This window comes from Sarcophilus harrisii, chromosome 1, assembly GCF_902635505.1.
Source record: "Sarcophilus harrisii chromosome 1, mSarHar1.11, whole genome shotgun sequence".
Classification (NCBI taxonomy): Eukaryota; Metazoa; Chordata; class Mammalia; order Dasyuromorphia; family Dasyuridae; genus Sarcophilus; species Sarcophilus harrisii.
Window position 1 is genome coordinate 647,812,126 of NC_045426.1, and position 18,410 is coordinate 647,830,535.

At 41.2% G+C, this 18,410-nt stretch overlaps 1 protein-coding gene across 2 annotated transcripts in view; it reads left to right on the plus strand.

The window, feature by feature from the left end:
- Positions 1–56: 56 nt before the first annotated feature.
- Positions 57–18,410, plus strand: part of CARM1 (coactivator associated arginine methyltransferase 1) — a 51,255-nt gene continuing 32,901 nt past the window's right edge. For both annotated transcript variants that reach the window (XM_031947547.1, XM_031947548.1), the window contains exon 1: positions 57–279. In XM_031947547.1, coding sequence (XP_031803407.1) covers positions 57–279 — 223 coding nt within the window. The remainder of the gene's footprint in view (positions 280–18,410) is intronic.

Sequence of the window (18,410 nt, forward strand, 5' to 3'; positions counted from 1 at the left end):
GGCAGCGGCGGCGGCGGAGGCGGCGGCGGCGGCGGCGGGGCCTGGAGCCGTCTAAGATGGCAGCGGCGGCGGCGGCGGCGGCAGCGGCGGCTGGGGGCTCGGGGCCGGCGGGCGGCGTGGCGGCCGCGGGGCCCGGCGTGGCCGTGTCCGTGTTCCCCGGCGCTCGGCTCCTCACCATCGGGGACGCGAACGGCGAGATCCAGAGACACGCGGAGCAGCAGGCGCTGCGCCTCGAGGTCCGCACCGGGCAGGACGCCGCCTGCATCGCCCTCTACAGCCGTGAGTGCGGCCAGCCCGGGGCCGAGGAGGGTGTCCGGCCGGGCGGGGCAGCGGGAGGGAGGCCTGAAGGGACGCGGCAGACCCGGGCGGCGTGGAGAGGGGGAGGGGAAGCCTGAGGGGCCCGGGAGGGGGCTCGAAGGACACCCCATTGTGGAGCCGGCTCGTCCTCCACACACCCTGGCGGGGGCGGCCTGAAGGGCCTCCGTGGAAGGGGCGCCCGACCCCCCTCCCGGCCTCGTGGTGGGAAGTTGGGCCCCTTTGTAGCTTGCCGGCCCCTGCTCCTGCTCCTGCCCTCTAGGGCCCCCAACCCCGGGCCCTCCCTCCTCCCCCGATCGCCTCTCCGTCCCGAAGCCCCCTGAGCCTTCTCTCCAGTCTAAGCATGCTCGGGTCCTTCAGTATCGCCTCCTGACATGGATTCAAGGCCCTGCAGCCCCCTGTGCCCGGCACAGAGTAGGCGCTTAATAAATGCTGGTTGCGGGCCTGGCTGGCTGTCCCCCGGACAGCCTCCAGGTTATATCAATGGCCTTTCCTACATGGCCACTAGAACTGAGCCCGGGACCCCAGATGTGACCTGGCCCTCTCTGACCTTCCTAGAAAACCGGTCTTAATTCAACAACCCCCCCCACCTCCTCCAAAGTATCTTGGCTTTTCTGCCGGCTGTATCACACTGTTGGGTCCTATGGAGCTAGAAGCCCACTGAAACCTCCGGGTCCTTTTTACAAAAATTTTCCAAACACGCCTCCCTCATCTTCTCCTTGTGAAGTCAACTTTCTGAACCCAACTACCCTCTTGGGCTGCTAAATTTCATCATTTTAGATTGTGTCCAGTGCTGTAGTTTGTCAAAGCCCCCTTTGCATCCTGACTACCATCCAGCTCACAGCTTCCCCTTTCAGAGCCCATCATCTCCGCAGATATGGTGAGATGAGGGAGCCAAGGCCAGGCAGCTGGGGGGAGATGGTACAGCTGCAGAAGAGTGGGAAAGCAGGAATAGGGGGAGAGTTAGGGGAATTGGTGGGGTGGGAGAGTAGAAGACTAGGCTTTAGGAAGTGAATGAGATGGAGAAGAGTGAGCATGTTGGGCAGGAGAGGAGAAGAGGGAAGTGATTATGAGATTTAAGAGGAGGAAGAAAGAGTGAAGTAAGAGGTCTTGAGAAATGTGGGAGAAATGAGGGGAAAGTAACAAGAAGGTATAGGGAAAGCTAAGAATACAAGTTAGAAATAATTGAGGGTGAGCACTTAAGGGAGCCAGGAATTGTTGGAGAGGGTAGAATTTAAGGGCCCAGGGAACAGTATGAAAGCAGGTATGGTTTGGGAATAAAGGAAGTGAACAGGAGGAAGAAGGAATGCTAAGGATGGATGAGAATGAAATCAGATCTTTGAAGATGAAAAATTGGGGCTTATTAGGAACAGAGTGAGTCAGGAAAGCAAGTAAAGGCCTGGTTCAAGGCAAGATTGAGCTTTATGGTTGTGTTAGGCTGGGGGTGGTGAGTGAGGTTTCTGAAGAAATAAGTTTCATGAGATGCAGTGTGGCATCTGGGCTGTTAAGAATTGTGATCAAGTGGCAAGTAGTATGGAAGAAATGGATTTTTAGAATAGAAGGATGAAAAACTTATGTCAGGCTACAGTGAATATTGGAGTTTTAGAACTTAGTAAAATATATTTAGAAAGGAAGGGCTGCTGTTTAGAAAGGAGATCTTGTGAAAAGAAAAGGCACTGGGGAAACTAAGGTGGGTGGGGGAAATATAGTTATGGACTTATACAGGAGATTATTGTCTTGGAAGATTTTTTAAAAATAAAACTAATTATTCTTTGGTGGGAGGGGGACTAGTTTGGAAAGGTAGTTTATTTCCTGGATACAGTTGGTTTCCATTTATTTGTCTTTGTTTAAAGAGCCCTGATTAAGGCCCCCAGGAAAATTATTTGAAAATTCTTTGATTTAATGAAAATCTCGAATGTTACCTCCAAAACTCTCAGGTCTCTGTGCTTCACTTTTAAGTTTTTATTCTGATCTGCCTTCTGTGGATACTCTTTACCTCTCAAGTTTTTGTTGTATTTCTCTTTCATTCCACATTGCTCTTTTTTCCCCCACTACTTATATTGTGACCCTCTTAGTGAATCATTTAAAGCCTGCTTCCTTCTTGTGGGCTGGAGAACTCAAACATTTCACTTTGTTATAGCTAGATTTTTAAAAGTTAAAATCCTAGAGCTACTTTTCTTCTCCAAATTTCCATCCTCTACTGAAATAATTAAGATGCTGGGTGGAGCAGAAGGATGATGTCTGAAGAAATGGAGGACTTTTAACAAAGTCATTGTAGATTTGAGGTAATAGTAAAGGACCCCTTTAGTTCTGTGATTTGTCTCTTCAACTAGTAAGCTCTTTGAGGTTTGGACCCTTCTCTTATAGCTTCCAGGAACTAAATCTATAACATAGGAGTCATTAATAAATATTCATTCAAGTATCAGTTCCAGTCAAAGAATACAGTGACATGAAAGAGATCAGGTTGAGGTCAGGGAACAGTCAGTAATCCATCCAATTTGCCCTAAGCGAATTCTAGGAGTCCAAGACAACAAGGCTGCCTAAGCAGAATCTCTTCCCTGTGCTCACACTACCCATTCCTTTATTCCCCTTCACCTTATCTCTTCTTCTCTCAAGTCACCAGCCTCCTTCCCCTGTTCCCATTCCACTATGTCCTCTGGAACCTTTTATTTTGCTGCAAATAAATTCCCCTTCATCTTAGACATCTTTCTGGTTTTACCCTTGTGTTTTTGACTGTCCTGTCCAGTCCTGAATGCACTTTCTCTCATGCTTTCCATTCCAGTGGACCAGGAGAAAGAAAGAACTTGATTCTCACTGCCTTGTAGACACTACTGTGGTTGTTATCCCTCAACAGCATTTCTTCATTTCATCTATCTGGGTATCACAACCCAGATCTGGTTCCCCCACGCTAACTTACTTGTCCTCCAAAACTCAACTAGACTTCTTTACTGATCCCCCTTCAAGCATCCTGGCCTTCTAGTTAGACAGCCTCCTCAATGGCCATGTTCTATACCATGATCTAAACTCTGAAGATATAAGGATGACCATGGCTTTGATTTTACTCTCCCTTTCAGTCTTCTATTCCTTTCTCCCCTTAGTTTCTCTACTCCACCTCTTCCTCTTTCCTCAGTCAGTCACCCCTGCTTTAGCTTTAACTTTCTTCCCTTTGAAAATTTGACAAGTTAACCATTTTTAAAAATTAATTAGTTCAGCTCTGTACTATCCTCTGCTCTTGAATCTCATACCCCCTTGGCCTATTTCCACTCACATCTTGAAAAAAAAAACCCTGGCTTAGCTTACCTTCTTCACTTCTAAGACACTGCTGAATATCCCTACAAGAGTTTGCATCATTGTATCAATTGGACCCAGACTAATGGCATGGCAATCTTATATGACCTTCCTAACAGCAGCTATTCCAGACATTATCTTCTTTCTTTAAGCCTTCCTTGCCATTCGTTCACCCTTCCTTTCAACAAAGGACTTATTTTATCCAGAAAAGAGAATTGTAGTGAGCTTTATTTTCTCCTCTTCCACATTTCCAAAGTCCTTTACATGATCTCTCCTCTCTTATTTTGCTTCAGAAACTGACAAAGGAAATGACCTTATTTACCAAGGTAGGTCCTCAGTATGTTCCCTGATCTTTTCTCCTGTGTCTTCTAGGAACCCATTTGATCATTCCCCTTTCCAATGTTCAGTCTCTCCCTATGTGCTCGAAACTTCCTGACTGTTTACTAATATGCATTTAATCTCCTCTATCCTTAAAAATCCTTCACTTGACCCAAGCATCTCCTGAGGGCTAGGATTTTATATCCTCACTTTCAGAGTCAAATTCCTAGGGAAAAACTGTCTTTTTATCTTTTCTTCTTTTCAGCCCTTTGAAGTATGGTTTCAGACCCTGCTACTCAACTGAAAGTGTCTTCCCTAAGCAACCTTTTAATTGCTAAATCTAATGGCCTTTTCTCAGTCCTCATCCTTCTTGAGTCCTCTGTAGTATTTGATACTTTTTCATCACCCTTGTCTCCTAGATACCCTTTCCTTAGATTTTCATAACATTATCCTCATCTGGTTCTCCTACTTGTCTCACTATTTCTTGTTAGTCTCCTTTGCAGTATCATCCTTCCCAACCCATCTTCCTTTCACCCAACTCTTTAGACTGTAAGTGTCCTGGGTCCTTTCCTCTTTTCCATACCTTGTTGCTTAATGATCTTATCAGCTTCCATAAGATCACTTAGCTCTGCAACTATATCCTTAGATTTATATACCCAGTCCTGATTTCCTAATCCTCATTCCCATATGATTAGAACTACCTATTAGACATCTTTTCTGCTTGCCCTTTAGGCATCTCAAACTTGACATATCTAGAATGGAACTCATCATTTTCACTTATTTCTCCTCAAAACTTCTCTATTTCTGTTAAGAGTATCATCATCCTTCCAGTTACTTAGATTTGTACCTTCAACTTGAGTTACCTTCAATTCTTCCTTCTTCCTAACCCTTCCCTCTCCCCACCCCCCATGTGAAATCAGTGGCCAAGTCTGATGCTGACCACAGATGAGTTAGCTCTTTTTTCTTGTAGAGATTGAGGACTATTGCTTTGAAACTCTTCAATGCAAAGTTCCAGAGTTCTGTAGAGAGCTGGAGCTCTAGAATTTAATTCCTACCTAGATCTAGTCCAGAGAAAGGGGAGATTTATCAACAATCCTAATCAAAAGTAGGGAGAAAGCATAATAGTCTTCCCTTTAAGTATCTTGACTTCAAAATCTCCTAAATTAAATTTTGGGCAGAGCTTTGGCAGAGCAGCATTTTCAACAGCCACAGTTCCTTCAATCCTGAGTTACCTTTAGGGGTGAACAGAATGTGGGTAGTTTGATGATGGTTTTTCTTTGGGTGTGATGGGTGTTAAATGACCTTGGTTACAATCCCAGATCTTACTCCCCTGGGTGTTCTTGGGCAGATTATTTAACTTGCCTTCTCAGCTATCCAATGAAAATGTTGGGTAGATGGTCTCGGAGGACCCTTACCTCTCTAAATCCTGTTGACTCCTTGCATTCAAGCCCATGGTGGATGCTGAGAGAAGGATGAATATTTATTAGGATGCCCAAATGAGGCTCTCCATTTCTTTGGGTAGCTATTGTTTTATGAAGAGTTTACTTTGTGCCAGATGCCATGGGGGATCCAACCTCTAGCCTCAAGGAACTGAAATTATCTTAGGAGGAAAGAAGTAGGGTGGGGTATATATAACACAGAGAATTGAATACAAGCTCATTGGAGTAGGGAGAGAATGCTATTTCCATCAGAAAATAGGGAAAGGCTCTGTTATAATAGTAGTCTGTTAGTAATAGTAATAGTCTGTTAGTGAACACCATAGTGTTTCACTCTCTGGTTTCTCCAAGCCTTCTTTATAGCATTAAAGGCCAGTGCTCAAGCAGCACAGGAGAAGGCACAGCTTCTTCTTGTGGCTGTGAGGGTTGGTGCCATCCAGGTGCAAGTCCAGGCTTTTCTGGTAGAGGATTGCAGACTGAGCAGACAATATCCTGGCCATCACACAAGAGGGGAAAAAAAGAGCTTTAGGGCGCTCCCCACTACAAATAACTTTAACTTTAACTGGGCTTGGGACCCACCAAGGAGGGGGCTACACTATAACTCTGGACCGAACAGCCTCATTTTTATAACATGTCCCCAGGCTGTTGCACACCTCTAGCTTTGTTTCCTTCCCCAGGTTCCTGTTCCCAAACCAGCAAGAAATTTGGCTTACTTTCTTTGACTTTGACAGATGGAAGAAAGGCTCCTGTTTTAATTTGTTCTGGACAGGGACCTGTTGATGAACTCAGAAGGCCTTGCTTTGGTTGTACAACCTCAGTGAACAAGGCGCCAGACCTAATGATGACCATTTGAAGAACTTGTGGATTATCCTTTGGATATTAGCAACAACTTAAGCCATTTTTTTCTGAAAAGATAGAAAAGCCTATTTGATCAGTTTTCTCTAATAGCAGTGGTTTTCCAAGCTTAAGGAGAAAACATGACATTTAATCTGCAGATGTACAAATCTGGCTTGCCTTGCTACTCATCCTGGAAAAGGAGGCAATTATGTAAAGATCAAGCAAGATCTTGGAGGAAGCAGGAAGAAAACCTTTCCATATTGCTTTTTTTCTAGTTGGGGCTTTTTCAGGTGCCTTGCAGTTTTCTCACACAATGTATGCTCTGTTTTACCACCACCACCTCCACCAATGTTTAGTATCAGTTGGCCATTAGTGATTCCCTGATGTCTCTGTGTTTGAGAACTGAGCTTTTGTTTTATAGCAGTTCCTTAATTCTGGAAACTTCAGTCCTTCTGAAGATGACTAAGTTACTTTTTTCCCCATTTCGTTCTCCTATAACTAATAGAAGTGAATTTGGGAGGTTCTTAGAAACATTTTGAGAGAAATAATCTTCAGATGGTCCAGATATTCATAGGGGGTATCAGCATCTGAATCTACCAGGAAATAGCTTTTATTTGACAACCTAACCTATTAGGTTGTAGACCAACTTGCATCATTTTTTTGAACCCAAATCCTTCATGGTTTTTTATTTAACAAATCAGATATGATATTTTGCTTGATTGTTGTCCTTCATTCTTGAAAGGGACTAAAATGATATCACTATTTAGAGTCAAGTTATAGTGTCCAATTGTCTGATCAGTATGAGCTCAGAATGGTCTGCCACAGATCAGACAGACACAAGTAGTCCCTTTGAACATTTGTGGTGACTTTTCTTAACTTTGCGAGTCTTATATTTCTTCTGAGCTAATTCAATTCTGCTTTGCTCATAAAGCACAGCATCTTCTCTAATGAGGGTTCCCCATGCTGGGCAGTCCTATGCCAGTGTCAACAATGTCATGCAATTTTAAAGTTTTAGTGTCCTTAAGGAGACTTTGGATTTATATAGAGGGAAAAAATATAGATGATATTTTTGTGCATTTATACTGTGTGGTATAGATACTTTCCACAGAAAGTAGAATGAGTAATAGTAGATGGAAGTTCTAAGAGACAATTTTAGACTTGATGTCCCAAGCAGGTTCCAAACATGAGAACTCTGCACAAACAGGTTGGCCTGCCTTGAAAGACAATGGTTTCTTTCTCTTTAGAAGTTTTCATTCAAGCCCAGAGACTGGACGACCCCTTATCAGTGAGCATACTTTTTTCTAGTGAGCTAATCTGTATTGGAGGTAATTTAGTCAGATCTCTCTCTCTCACTTCAAGCCCCTCCTTCTACAGCCTGACTTCAAAGGGAGTGAAGACTGGGGAAAGGAGCACTGGATTGGTGATGATGAGGTCATTAGTGATCTCAAGAGCAGTTTTAGCAAAGGGGCTAGAAGCCACATTACAAGGAATTAAGGAGAGAATAGATAAGAAAAATAGAGCCTTTGGGTAGCAGACTTTTTTCATTTGCTGCTACAAAAGTTTGTTGAAAGCTGGTAACTAGAGAAGGACAGCATTATCAAAGGAATGTAATTTTTTTCAGCCAAGATAAAAGAGACCTAATCGTGTTTTAAGGAGCTAGTGGAAGAGTTTGAGGATGTTGGAGAGAGGAGAGAGCAAGGGACAGAACTCACTGGCTTCCAGACCAGAGGAGAGATGGTTGGATACAAGTGGAAAAGAATCTAAATGGGGGAGCTCAGTGCAACAAAGAAGTCAGCTCTTCAAAAAAGGGAGGAAGTTGATGTTTAAGGCTTCAGGAGCTGACAGGGGAAGGGAGGAGAAGTTTGGAAGAGTTATGGAAAACGTTAGGGGATTGATAAAGGAGTAAAGGGATCCTGAGGGTCCTGCTGAAGTTTTATTCTCATTTCCTGGGCTGGTTGTGTCTGAATTTCAAGATGTTTGCTAATGAGTGAATGCGATGGGATTGTTTGTTTCTCTTTCCATGATTTTTGTGACATTTGCTGCTTGCTATTCCCAAGGATGGGAGTGGGTGGGGAAGTTGAGTCTTTTGAAGTTACTCTGTTGCTTTGTGAATACATGGAGGCTACTGGTTCCTGTGGTTTGTACAACCTGGTTAACTGAAGATATCTTTAGGTATAACAGTTTCCCTGAGCTCAGAAAGTTCAGTTCGGTCGCTACTTCAAATGATTCAGCTAGACTGGTCAATAGCATTTTCTCAGGATAGAGGTTTCTTTGTACTATTCTCTGCGTTTAGTCTCAGAACATGATGTTCTGTGATCTCTTGGTGATCCAAGTGAGTAAATTTGTGGAGCACCAGTAGTATCCCAGGTAATGAAACCAGTGTTATTTATTTTTTTAAAGTAATTTAACCTAGTGGGAATGTAAGTATCTTCTAATCACAAAAGTTTCAAAGCTGAAGGGACTGTAGCAGTTATGATCAAACCTCTTGCCCTTAAAGTAGTATACTGCTTCTTTAGACTGTGTGCTTGCACTGTAATGAAAGGAATACTGTTTACACAGAAAAGATGAGTGAGAAGGGGAGAAGAGTGGTCAGCACATAGGACCTAAGTCCTAAAGCTTACAAGCTGGAGAATTGAAAGAGGTCTTAGAGGTTCATCTAACCTTCTCAAAGGTCTTAAGTCTTATCTTTTTTGCAGGGGGAAAAATGGAAAGAAGCCCAGAGAACATGAATTTGTCTTTACAAATTAATAATGGCAGAACTGGAACCAAAATGTAATTTTCATGACTCCCATGAAGGTTATTAGAAAGGTCAGACATACAGTGTTTGAAGAAGTGATTGCTATTCTATAGGGAATGTCATTCCACCTTGTTTCTCCCCAGGGTAAACTACATTTGACCTTCCAAAGAATTTGCTTGCATTGTTTATTGTTTATTGTCCTTGAATGTGGTAACCTTTATTACTTGACATATTTGACTTAGGTCTCTTTTTGCCCTGAAAAGGGAATTCTGGATCACCTCCTTTAGTTGAGTTATTGTCGGGTCTAGTCTCCATCTGTTTGTGGGTGTATCTTTGCCAAGTGCCATAGGATATGACTCTCCAAAGAAATGTGTGTGAATCAAGAGTCTTGACAGCATAGGCCTCCAACTCATGTTATGATAGTGGACCTGTTAACTCTCCAGGAAAACTTGAGACTGATGCTTGAAGTATGAGTTCTAGTGGCTTTGTAGCCTTTTATTCAGCAATTGATTGGCTGTTCTTTGTGAAAAGGATGGTCTTTGTCTTTTGTCTTTCTGTCTTATCAGACACTTATAGAACTGATGGGCTAGAAAAAGGGTGGGAGCTCTAGTGGCCACTTTTTACCTCCCAGAATCTGTTTACTTCTGATTAACTTTATAGATTGGTAGATTTGTTTTGAATGAGTATACTGAATAGGCCTTGAACTTCAATTGTCTAAAGAACTGATAACTGTTCCTGAGGTTTACACAAAGCCCATTTTGGTGCTTAAGTATTATGTGGGTGTGTTTGAGTATTTTAAATTTCCTTGCTTGGTTGAAAGGCACTGTTGATGTTATACTGAAGGCAATTGTAGATGCCCAAGTGAAGCCAGTTGGAAGGTTGCTATGCTAAAGTTAGATGGTTCTTTCTGTAGATGATTTCTCTTTCCCCTTTGGTCCATCTCTTTGTTACTTAGGCCAGGGAAAAAACAGATCTTCCTCCATTCCTAACCTTCAGGATAAAAGGCACAGATTTGTATCCAACTGAAGGAATTCTTGTAAAAGTGCACAGATTAGTTGATTCCTTGTACTATTCACTGTTTTGTTTTGTTTTTTAAAGAATTTCATTTCTCAAGAGATCGACAAATTCAGGCTGGGTTTGTTTTTGTTGGTGAAGATTGTTGATTGATTTTTGTTGCATATATAGTATTCATTTTATGTATAAAAGTCCACTTTACAATATATTCACTTGCAGAATTTTTAGTTAGTAACTGCCAAAGAAATGACAGTGTTGTAATGGGGGGAAAATGATGCTTTTTTGAGTTTTCCGATGGAATTATTTGGATTTTTCAGGGCATCTTGTTTAAAGTAGAGAATTTTTGTTTTCCTCATAAAACAGAAAGAAGCAAGGTTATTGATAGAAGGACTGGAAAAAGAATTTCAGACTCCACTCTGTCACATTTTCTTTTTTTTTTTTTTTTTTTTTTTTTTTTTTTATTTTAATAGCCTTTAATTTACAGGATATATACATGGGTAACTTTACAGCATTAACAATTGCCAAACCTCTTGTTCCAATTTTTCACCTCTTACCCCCCCCACCCCCTCCCCTAAATGGCAGGATGACCAGTAGATGTTAAATATATTAAAATATAACTTAGATACACAATAAGTATACATGACCAAAACATTATTTTGCTGTACAAAAAGAATCAGACTCTGAATTATTGTACAATTAGCTTGTGAAGGAAATCAAAGATGCAGGTGTGCATAAATATAGGGACTGGGAATTCAATGTAATGGTTTTTAGTCATCTCCCAGAGTTCTTTTTCTGGGTATAGTTAGTTCAGTTCATTACTGCTCCATTAGAAATGATTTGGTTGATCTTGTTGCTGAGGATGGCCTGATCCATCAGGACTAGTCATCATCTAGTATTGTTGTTGAAGTATATAATGATCTCCTGGTCCTGCTCATTTCACTTAGCATCAGTTCGTGTAAGTCTCTCCAGGCCTTTCTGAAATCATCCTGTTGGTCATTTCTTACAGAACAGTAATATTGCATAATTTTCATATACCACAATTTATTCAGCCATTCTCCAACTGATGGACATCCATTCAGTTTCCAGTTTCTAGCCACTACAAAAAGGGCTGCCACAAACATTCGTGCACATACAGGTCCCTTTCCCTTCTTTATAATCTCTTTGGGATATAATCCCAGTAGTAACACTGCTGGATCAAAGGGTATGCACAGTTTGATATCTGTCACATTTTCTATGTGACTCTCCTTTCCTTTCCTTGCTCATTCTGTGTCCTTTGAAAACTAGAGGCACTACTTCTTCCCTGTCTTGCTTAGAAGCCTTGGTCCTGGGTATTTCAATAACCCCATCATGCAACTTTTTTCTAATATGATAGTTGCTATTCTTTATGAAATAATATATGCAAGTGCTTTGCAACTCTGCAAATACTATAGAGATGATAGATATTGTAATAATTGTCTGCTTCATAGGTCACCGTGAGAAAGACATGGTGTGGGTATAAATAGTCTGTGGCTTATTACTAACAATGATATTCACATGAGAAATGACATTATAGCCTTCATATAGGACTGGTGATGAGGTCTTGGGTAACTAGGTGGGTTGGCAGAGGAAGCCTGAAGTACTGATAAGATTACTCCCTGAGGCAAGCAGGGAAGGGACCAGTTCAACCTTATAGTCCCACCCTCTAGAGGTCTTGGGTAGCCCCATTCTGTCAGAAATCCAAGCTATGTCAAACCCTTGAAGTTAAAATTTCCCCTGTGGCCCACAACATCTTTGCTGAATCCCTTTTGGATTAGTCCTCTGCTGTGTTCTGCCTCATGATGATTTTCTCCTCACCCCTCCCCTGTGCCGCATGGTATCTTTCCTCTCATTGTGGACTCCTACTCATACCTCATATACTTACATGGGAACCATACTCACACCTCATGGCATATTCCTTTAATGGATTCTTCCGTAATCCTATTGTTCTCCCAAATCTATTCCATATTTACTATTCTTGGTGTCTATTGTATCTCTTCATGTGGTCTGTAACTTCTCATAAATAAACCTACCTTTTGCCAAAGAGAGTGGCCATTGTGAATTCTTCACATGACCAAATCCCAACATTTGGTGCCTGAACATTAATCTTATCATTTGGTGCAAAACTTCAAACACACCACTGAAATGACAAAGGAGGGAAAAGCAAGATGTAGCAGAATTAGAGAGCTGGGCCTTATTGAGGCAAGATGAAAAACCTTGGTGGAAGTCCCCCATCTGATAGACCACACAGGCTCTGTGATCCTGGGCAAGTGACAGTGACCCAGGCAACTTTCTATAAGTTGCAGAACAGTTCCTGATCTGCATGGGTTGTGAAGAGTTTCTTTGCCCAAAGCTGCCTACATGGTTGTCAGAGAAAAAAGATAAATATAGATAATTTGTTCTTTGATTTAGACTCATTTGCCTGAAGCAGTTTGATTTTTTTTTTTTAATTTAACATTAACGTATATGCAAAACAATTCTAACTTATGAGATATGCATGCAGACTGGCCTGGTTCTCCATGCTTCTGACATGAATCTCTGCTCTGCCCCAGGAAGATTTCAGGTAACATTTAGAAGAATCATGAACAAGAAAGTGATCACATAATAAATAGGTAAGATACAGTCCTGCACTAATATTGCAGAAATTGAACAACCATATGGCCAACCCAATCCTTTTCCTCCTAGATTATTCTCCTCAAGGAATCAGTGGAGTCCCTTCCAGAGATCTGTATCAAGAATCTGAATTGAATAAAAGGATGTAAGAATGCCTCTCCTGAAGTGCAAAAGGCACTTCCCATGTGAGAGACCCATGGTTAAACTCTTCTGGGAGTAAAGAGTGGAGATTACCTTTTAATTCATTCACCCCTGGAAAGGCCTTTTTGTCCCCAACATATCACATAGTCTAGAAAGGACTTTAGGGAAAAATATTTCTAAATCTAGTAAAATAATTCGGCTAGAGTAGCTAGGTGGCGCAGTGGAGAGAGCACCAGCCTTGAAGTCAGGATGACCCCGAGTTCAAATTTGGTCTCAGACACTTAACATTTTGTGGCTGTGTGACCCTGGGCAAGTCGCTTAATCCCAATTGCCTCAGCACATAATAATAATAATAATAATAAGGTTGTTTCTCTGCGCAAGTTTAAATTGGAATTCATTTTGTCTTAAGTTTCCTATTATGTGGAAACCCTTTTTTTGGGGGGGTCTATGCTCTTATTCCATTATGAAGTTAAATAGAACTTCTTTGTTATCTAATGAACTGTATCTGGAGTCTCTTCAATTCTGGTGAAGGGGGATGAGAGGAAAGATGTGAAACATGGGGGAAGTGATGGGAAGAAAGACACCTCAAGGCAAAATGCCATGGGCTAGCCCAAAAAGGATTCGGCAAAGATGGCATGAACCATGGACAGATTTATAGCAGAAATTTAATGTTACTGGGTTTGACATAATTTGACTTTTTGACTAGACACAGCCAGGTGGGGCTATTCAACACCTCCACAAAGGTAGGACTAGAAGGTGTCTCCATCTATGCCCTTTCCTGCTTGTCTCAGGTAGTGATCTTATCAGTACTTCTGGCAGTCTCTGCCAACCCCACCTAGTGACCCAGGCCCTCATCATTACTACTCTTGCTCTAACACTGTGTTCAGCCAGACTAGCTGCCCTCTTAGCCACCTTGTACAAGTTCTGCTCCTATATACTTGCCAATACTAATCTTTCAAATGAGATATTTTAAAGCCCTTAGCACAGTGCCTGGCATGTAATAGGCACAATATAGTGCTTATTCCTTTCCTTTTCCCTGTTTCTTCCTGTAATGCCCTTTTCTCTACATAATTCCTTCCTAAACAGTCTTCAAGGCCCGCTCAAGTCTCAAATCCTCAGTGAAGCTTTCTCCTAATTATCTACTTGCCTCAGAATTCACTTTAACACTACCTTTTTTAGTTCAGTTTGTATGTGGGAGTCCTTCCCCAACCCCTAAACTTTAAGTGCTCTTAAAGGAAAGGGGCTGACATATACTGTTTTGTATCCATCATTCAAAGGTTTCCAGGAATTTAGAACTGTAAGGATTCTTAGATATCATCCCATTTTATTTACTAATATGTATCCCTCTCTCCTCTTAGCATGGAGCTGAGTATAGTTACTTCCTCCTCTGTGCTGACCATCACTGCTTGTCCCTTTCACCTCTTGTCTTATCTTTGTTTAGAACCCATATTCCCATTTTCTGGCCTTTAGAATTCCTTGGCTAGGCTAGGGGAGAGTCCTAGACAGGTTTGGGTTCTAATTGATCACCTCTTCGGTAAGTGAGCAAAACGTTGAAAATGATGGGTACTGGACATTTGCTGGTGTTAGTAGCAACATATCTGCTGTAGTTAACACAAAATACATTCCCATTAAAAGGAGAGGGTGGTATTTGGGTTGGTCTCTCTGGAGCTGTCCCCAAGAGACAAAAGGAATTCTTGTAAATAATGTTCTGCTATGCAAAGATGGAATCCAGTTCCCTAGAGATTATAAACATTGTAAATCTATTTCACAATGTGGCAGTTGGCCCAAGATAGATTTGCTTCCTTCTGTTCTGAACAAGCCCTTAGGAGTATATACCTTCCACAATCATTGTGCTCTGCCTCTTTCAGAGTTCATATATTTTTTTTCCCTACTTGGGAACCATTGTGCTACAGTTTCAAGCTTTTCATTTTCGTCCTAACACTGATTCTTGCATTAGTAGTTGCCCCATGGTTTGAAGAGTTAATCCTCAGTTTTTTAGCCCCAGATTAATCTGAAGAAAAAGATATATATTTTTACCAAGATTTATAGAAGAAATTTGGAGTTCATAAACCATGGTTACTCTAATAATCTCTCAAGCTATGATACTAAATGAACAATAACAATTAAATATTCTCCACACAAAGGGAAAAAGGCTAGAGGTCTGGGCTACTAGGTTGGATGCTAATCAGCTTTGATAAAAGGTGGAACTCTTATTGCCCTGGAAGCTACTTGTGGTAAGCTAAGGTCATTGAGGCAGTTGTGCCAAGGATGGGGAACAATGGGACTTGCCTTAGGGAGAAAAGAGTGAGCTCTCTAACATTCTTGCCTCCCCTTCTCTCCCTCTCTCTTATTTTTCTCCCAGCCAACTTCATGCTTGGGTACTATCTACATGTCCTTTCCACCAAATAGACAAAGGTACAATTGCATGGACCCTTTACCCATCTGTGGCCCATTTGGGAAATCTAAAGAGTAAATTTGATTTGCCTTAGAAGAAGGTCGTATCTTCTAAACTTTTGCAAAATAAAACAAGGGGAAGCATGCAGAAAGAAAGATTTACTTTAAACTAATTTATAAAAGTACTCTGGGAGCCAGATATGACAGATACTGGGGCCCTTCTCCAATTGATTTATAATCAGAACATAACATTTTTCCTTCACAATCTCACATTTCCCTATAGATAATCTAAATTATTGCTGTGAGAACAAGAGACAGATAATTAGGAAATAGCTTTCTTTAGGTTTTAAGAACAACAGTGGTTGGTGGGTCTTTCTTGGTGTGTTTTCTGATAGCAGGCTGTTGGGACCAAAGTACCTAAGAAGAGCAGAGTAACTCTGAATCTCAGGAGAACTACCTCATTAAGGCAGTTCTGGAACCTGGCACCTGGGCTCTCAGTGATAGAGATTGGATTGTTAACCATGGTGATTTGCTTCTATAATAGAAAGAAAATCCTTCCTCCATCAAAAAAATTTCCTCCTCTCATTTGGGGAATCTAAGAGATTGAGGTTACTGGGAATATGGGGTAGGTGGGGGTGGAAGAACTTCCCTGTCATAGAATATGATGTGGAGTTGGGATCTAGTGGTGTGTTATAAGGGGGAGGATAAGGGAGGGGAACTTCTTTTTCTCAGAATTATTCGCCAAGCTTTCTGTTCATTCAGTGTCTCTTGAACCCCCAGCACATCTGCCATCCCTTTTATTGCTGACAAAGAAGTAGGGGGCCCAGCCTGACAGCCTGATTACCATGGATGGGAGAAATTTGCATTTAATAGCTTTCCTAGGCAGCACCTTGCTGCCGACTAGCTGGAAGACTGTGGTTTGGTGATTGAATTGTGTGTTTAAAAAAAGAAAATTTTAACTGGATTTTTATTCTGTTTTCTTTTGATCCTTTTTCTGAGTAACTCACAGTTAAAACAATATTTGGGTTCTCTTTCCCCAAGTCTAAACCACTTGATGTGGTTAGTCCTGTTCACAGCTTTTAGACTTCAATCTTATTTTTCTCTCTTATATTATTTCTTTTCTGAACCAGGCATTTTTAAAGGATACCTCCTGCTGTGCTCCCCTATTCTGGTCTCTGACCTCCTGAAATAATCTAGCTGATTTGTTCAATTTTGGTTTCAAAAATGCAGATTGGATTACTGTTCTTCTCTATCTTGAATTGATTTATGTTATTTGTTAGTCTGAAGGACAAAATCTGAGGTGGAAGAGAATGGGAAAGTCATCCAGGCCAGTTGTGTTTCTAATGAAAAATTTCCTCAAAATGAATGAGTGGTCATCTAACCTTTTTTTGTGTGTACTTGGAAACCTTCAGTGTACAAGAACCCACACTCTAAGCAGCTGAGGTAGCCCAGTCCATGTCTGGATAGCTGTAGTGGTGAGCAGGTTTTTGTTTAGCAAGCCTCAGTTAATTACTGCCCTTCAGTCTTCTGGGGCTGGACTGGAAAAGCCTGATTGGCCTTCCATTGGAAAGCATTTCAGATCCTTGAAGACAACTATCATGTCCTTTTCTCCAAGTTTAAGATTCTTAGTTTTTTTCAGGAAATCCTCATGTGGAATGAATTATTCATTTTGTCATCCCTCTTCCCTCTCTGAGGGTAGACACACATACACACACACACACACACACACACACCCCACAACACAACATATATTGTAGTTTGTTTTCAGTTTGGGGCACCACTGACAAACTACAGCAGTCTGATTAAGGCAGATAGCACTGTCACTTCCTCAGTCCCAGACACTCTTTCTCAAGACAGCCCAGGCTTGCTTTGTTTTTCTTGGTTACTGTATCCCATTGATGACTTTGTAATCCACTAAATACCTAGAACTTTTTCAGAATAACTAACAGTTCTCTAACTATAACTCCCCTCTCATTTACTTGGGAAGTTTATTTTTTGAAACTGAATATAAGATTACTTTTTTTCCTCTCTCTAGCTGGTAGGTCATTTGGAATCCTGACTTTATCATCTACACCGACCATCTCTTCTAGCTTTGTCTTTTATCTAAATTTTTTAAAAAGTCTGTCATCCATAAATGATTGTGTTGACTTTTAAAGTTCCTTCTAGCTCTAAGTCTCTGATCTCTGCCTTTAAGTAATTGAACAGAACCCATCCTTGGGGCCACTTGCTGGAAACCTCCTTTCCAAAATGATGTCAAGGCACGATGAACTCAGCTTCTTGGGTCTGACCAGCAAAGTTTAAATTCTCCTAATTGTAAGTGGCCTGTATCTGACAATTGACATCTTTTCCACAAGAGCAGCTTGAAAAATTTTGTCAAATGCTTCACAAAGATCAGCCCTTACTGCTGATCTGGTGATGACTGAACATGTTCTGAGTTCAATAGGAACTTTCAGCTTTGCATGTGCTTCTTCTAGGAGGTAGGAATACATTTTAAATCTATTTCATAGCAAGAATTCCTAACCTCAAGTCCATGATCTTTAAAAAAAAAATTATAACAACATTTCAATATAGTTTCCTTTTAATCCCATGTATTTTATTTTATGCATTTGAAAAACATTCTGAGAAGGGATCCATAGTCTTCACATGGCGTCTAGGACACACACAAAAACCAGTTATGAACTCCTAATTTAAATTCTCCATATATCATCAGTAACTAAGGTAATAGTTGTGATCAGTATTACTATTTTTTGAGGTTCTGAGTAAAAAATAACTAGAATTATTTACAAACCATCATCCTGGATGTTTTCTTGAAGTCAGGAATTTTTGTAGGGAAAAAAAAAACAATTTGCCTAATAATAATAAATTGGTTTTATTTTAAATTTTAATAATGCTAGAAACCTGAATTCTTACTCAATAACGGGATAGAAATTTATTTTTTAAAGCAGTTGATTTAATACTCAGAGGGTGTAGAACCTGGCAGGGCCCTTTGTGCCTCTGCTCAGGATACAGAAGCCCTCCTGCTTCTAAACCATTGATGTTCTTTGTCTTCAGGATGCAGCTCTTTTGGCAAACAGTGACAGTCGAGCCTTAGAAGCTGGGATAGGAATATTGCCTTTGGAGGATGCTACCAAAGACCAGACCTGCCCTGCGGTTTAAAGTTAGTTATCTCTGGTAGGGGCAGTTTTTTGCCCTTTTAGCCCTTTGCATCATACAGTATGGGTTTATCAGGGCAAGGACAGCTGTTGTTTAATTTGTAGAATGCCTAATCCAGCACCATATATACAGATTCTGACAGATGCTTT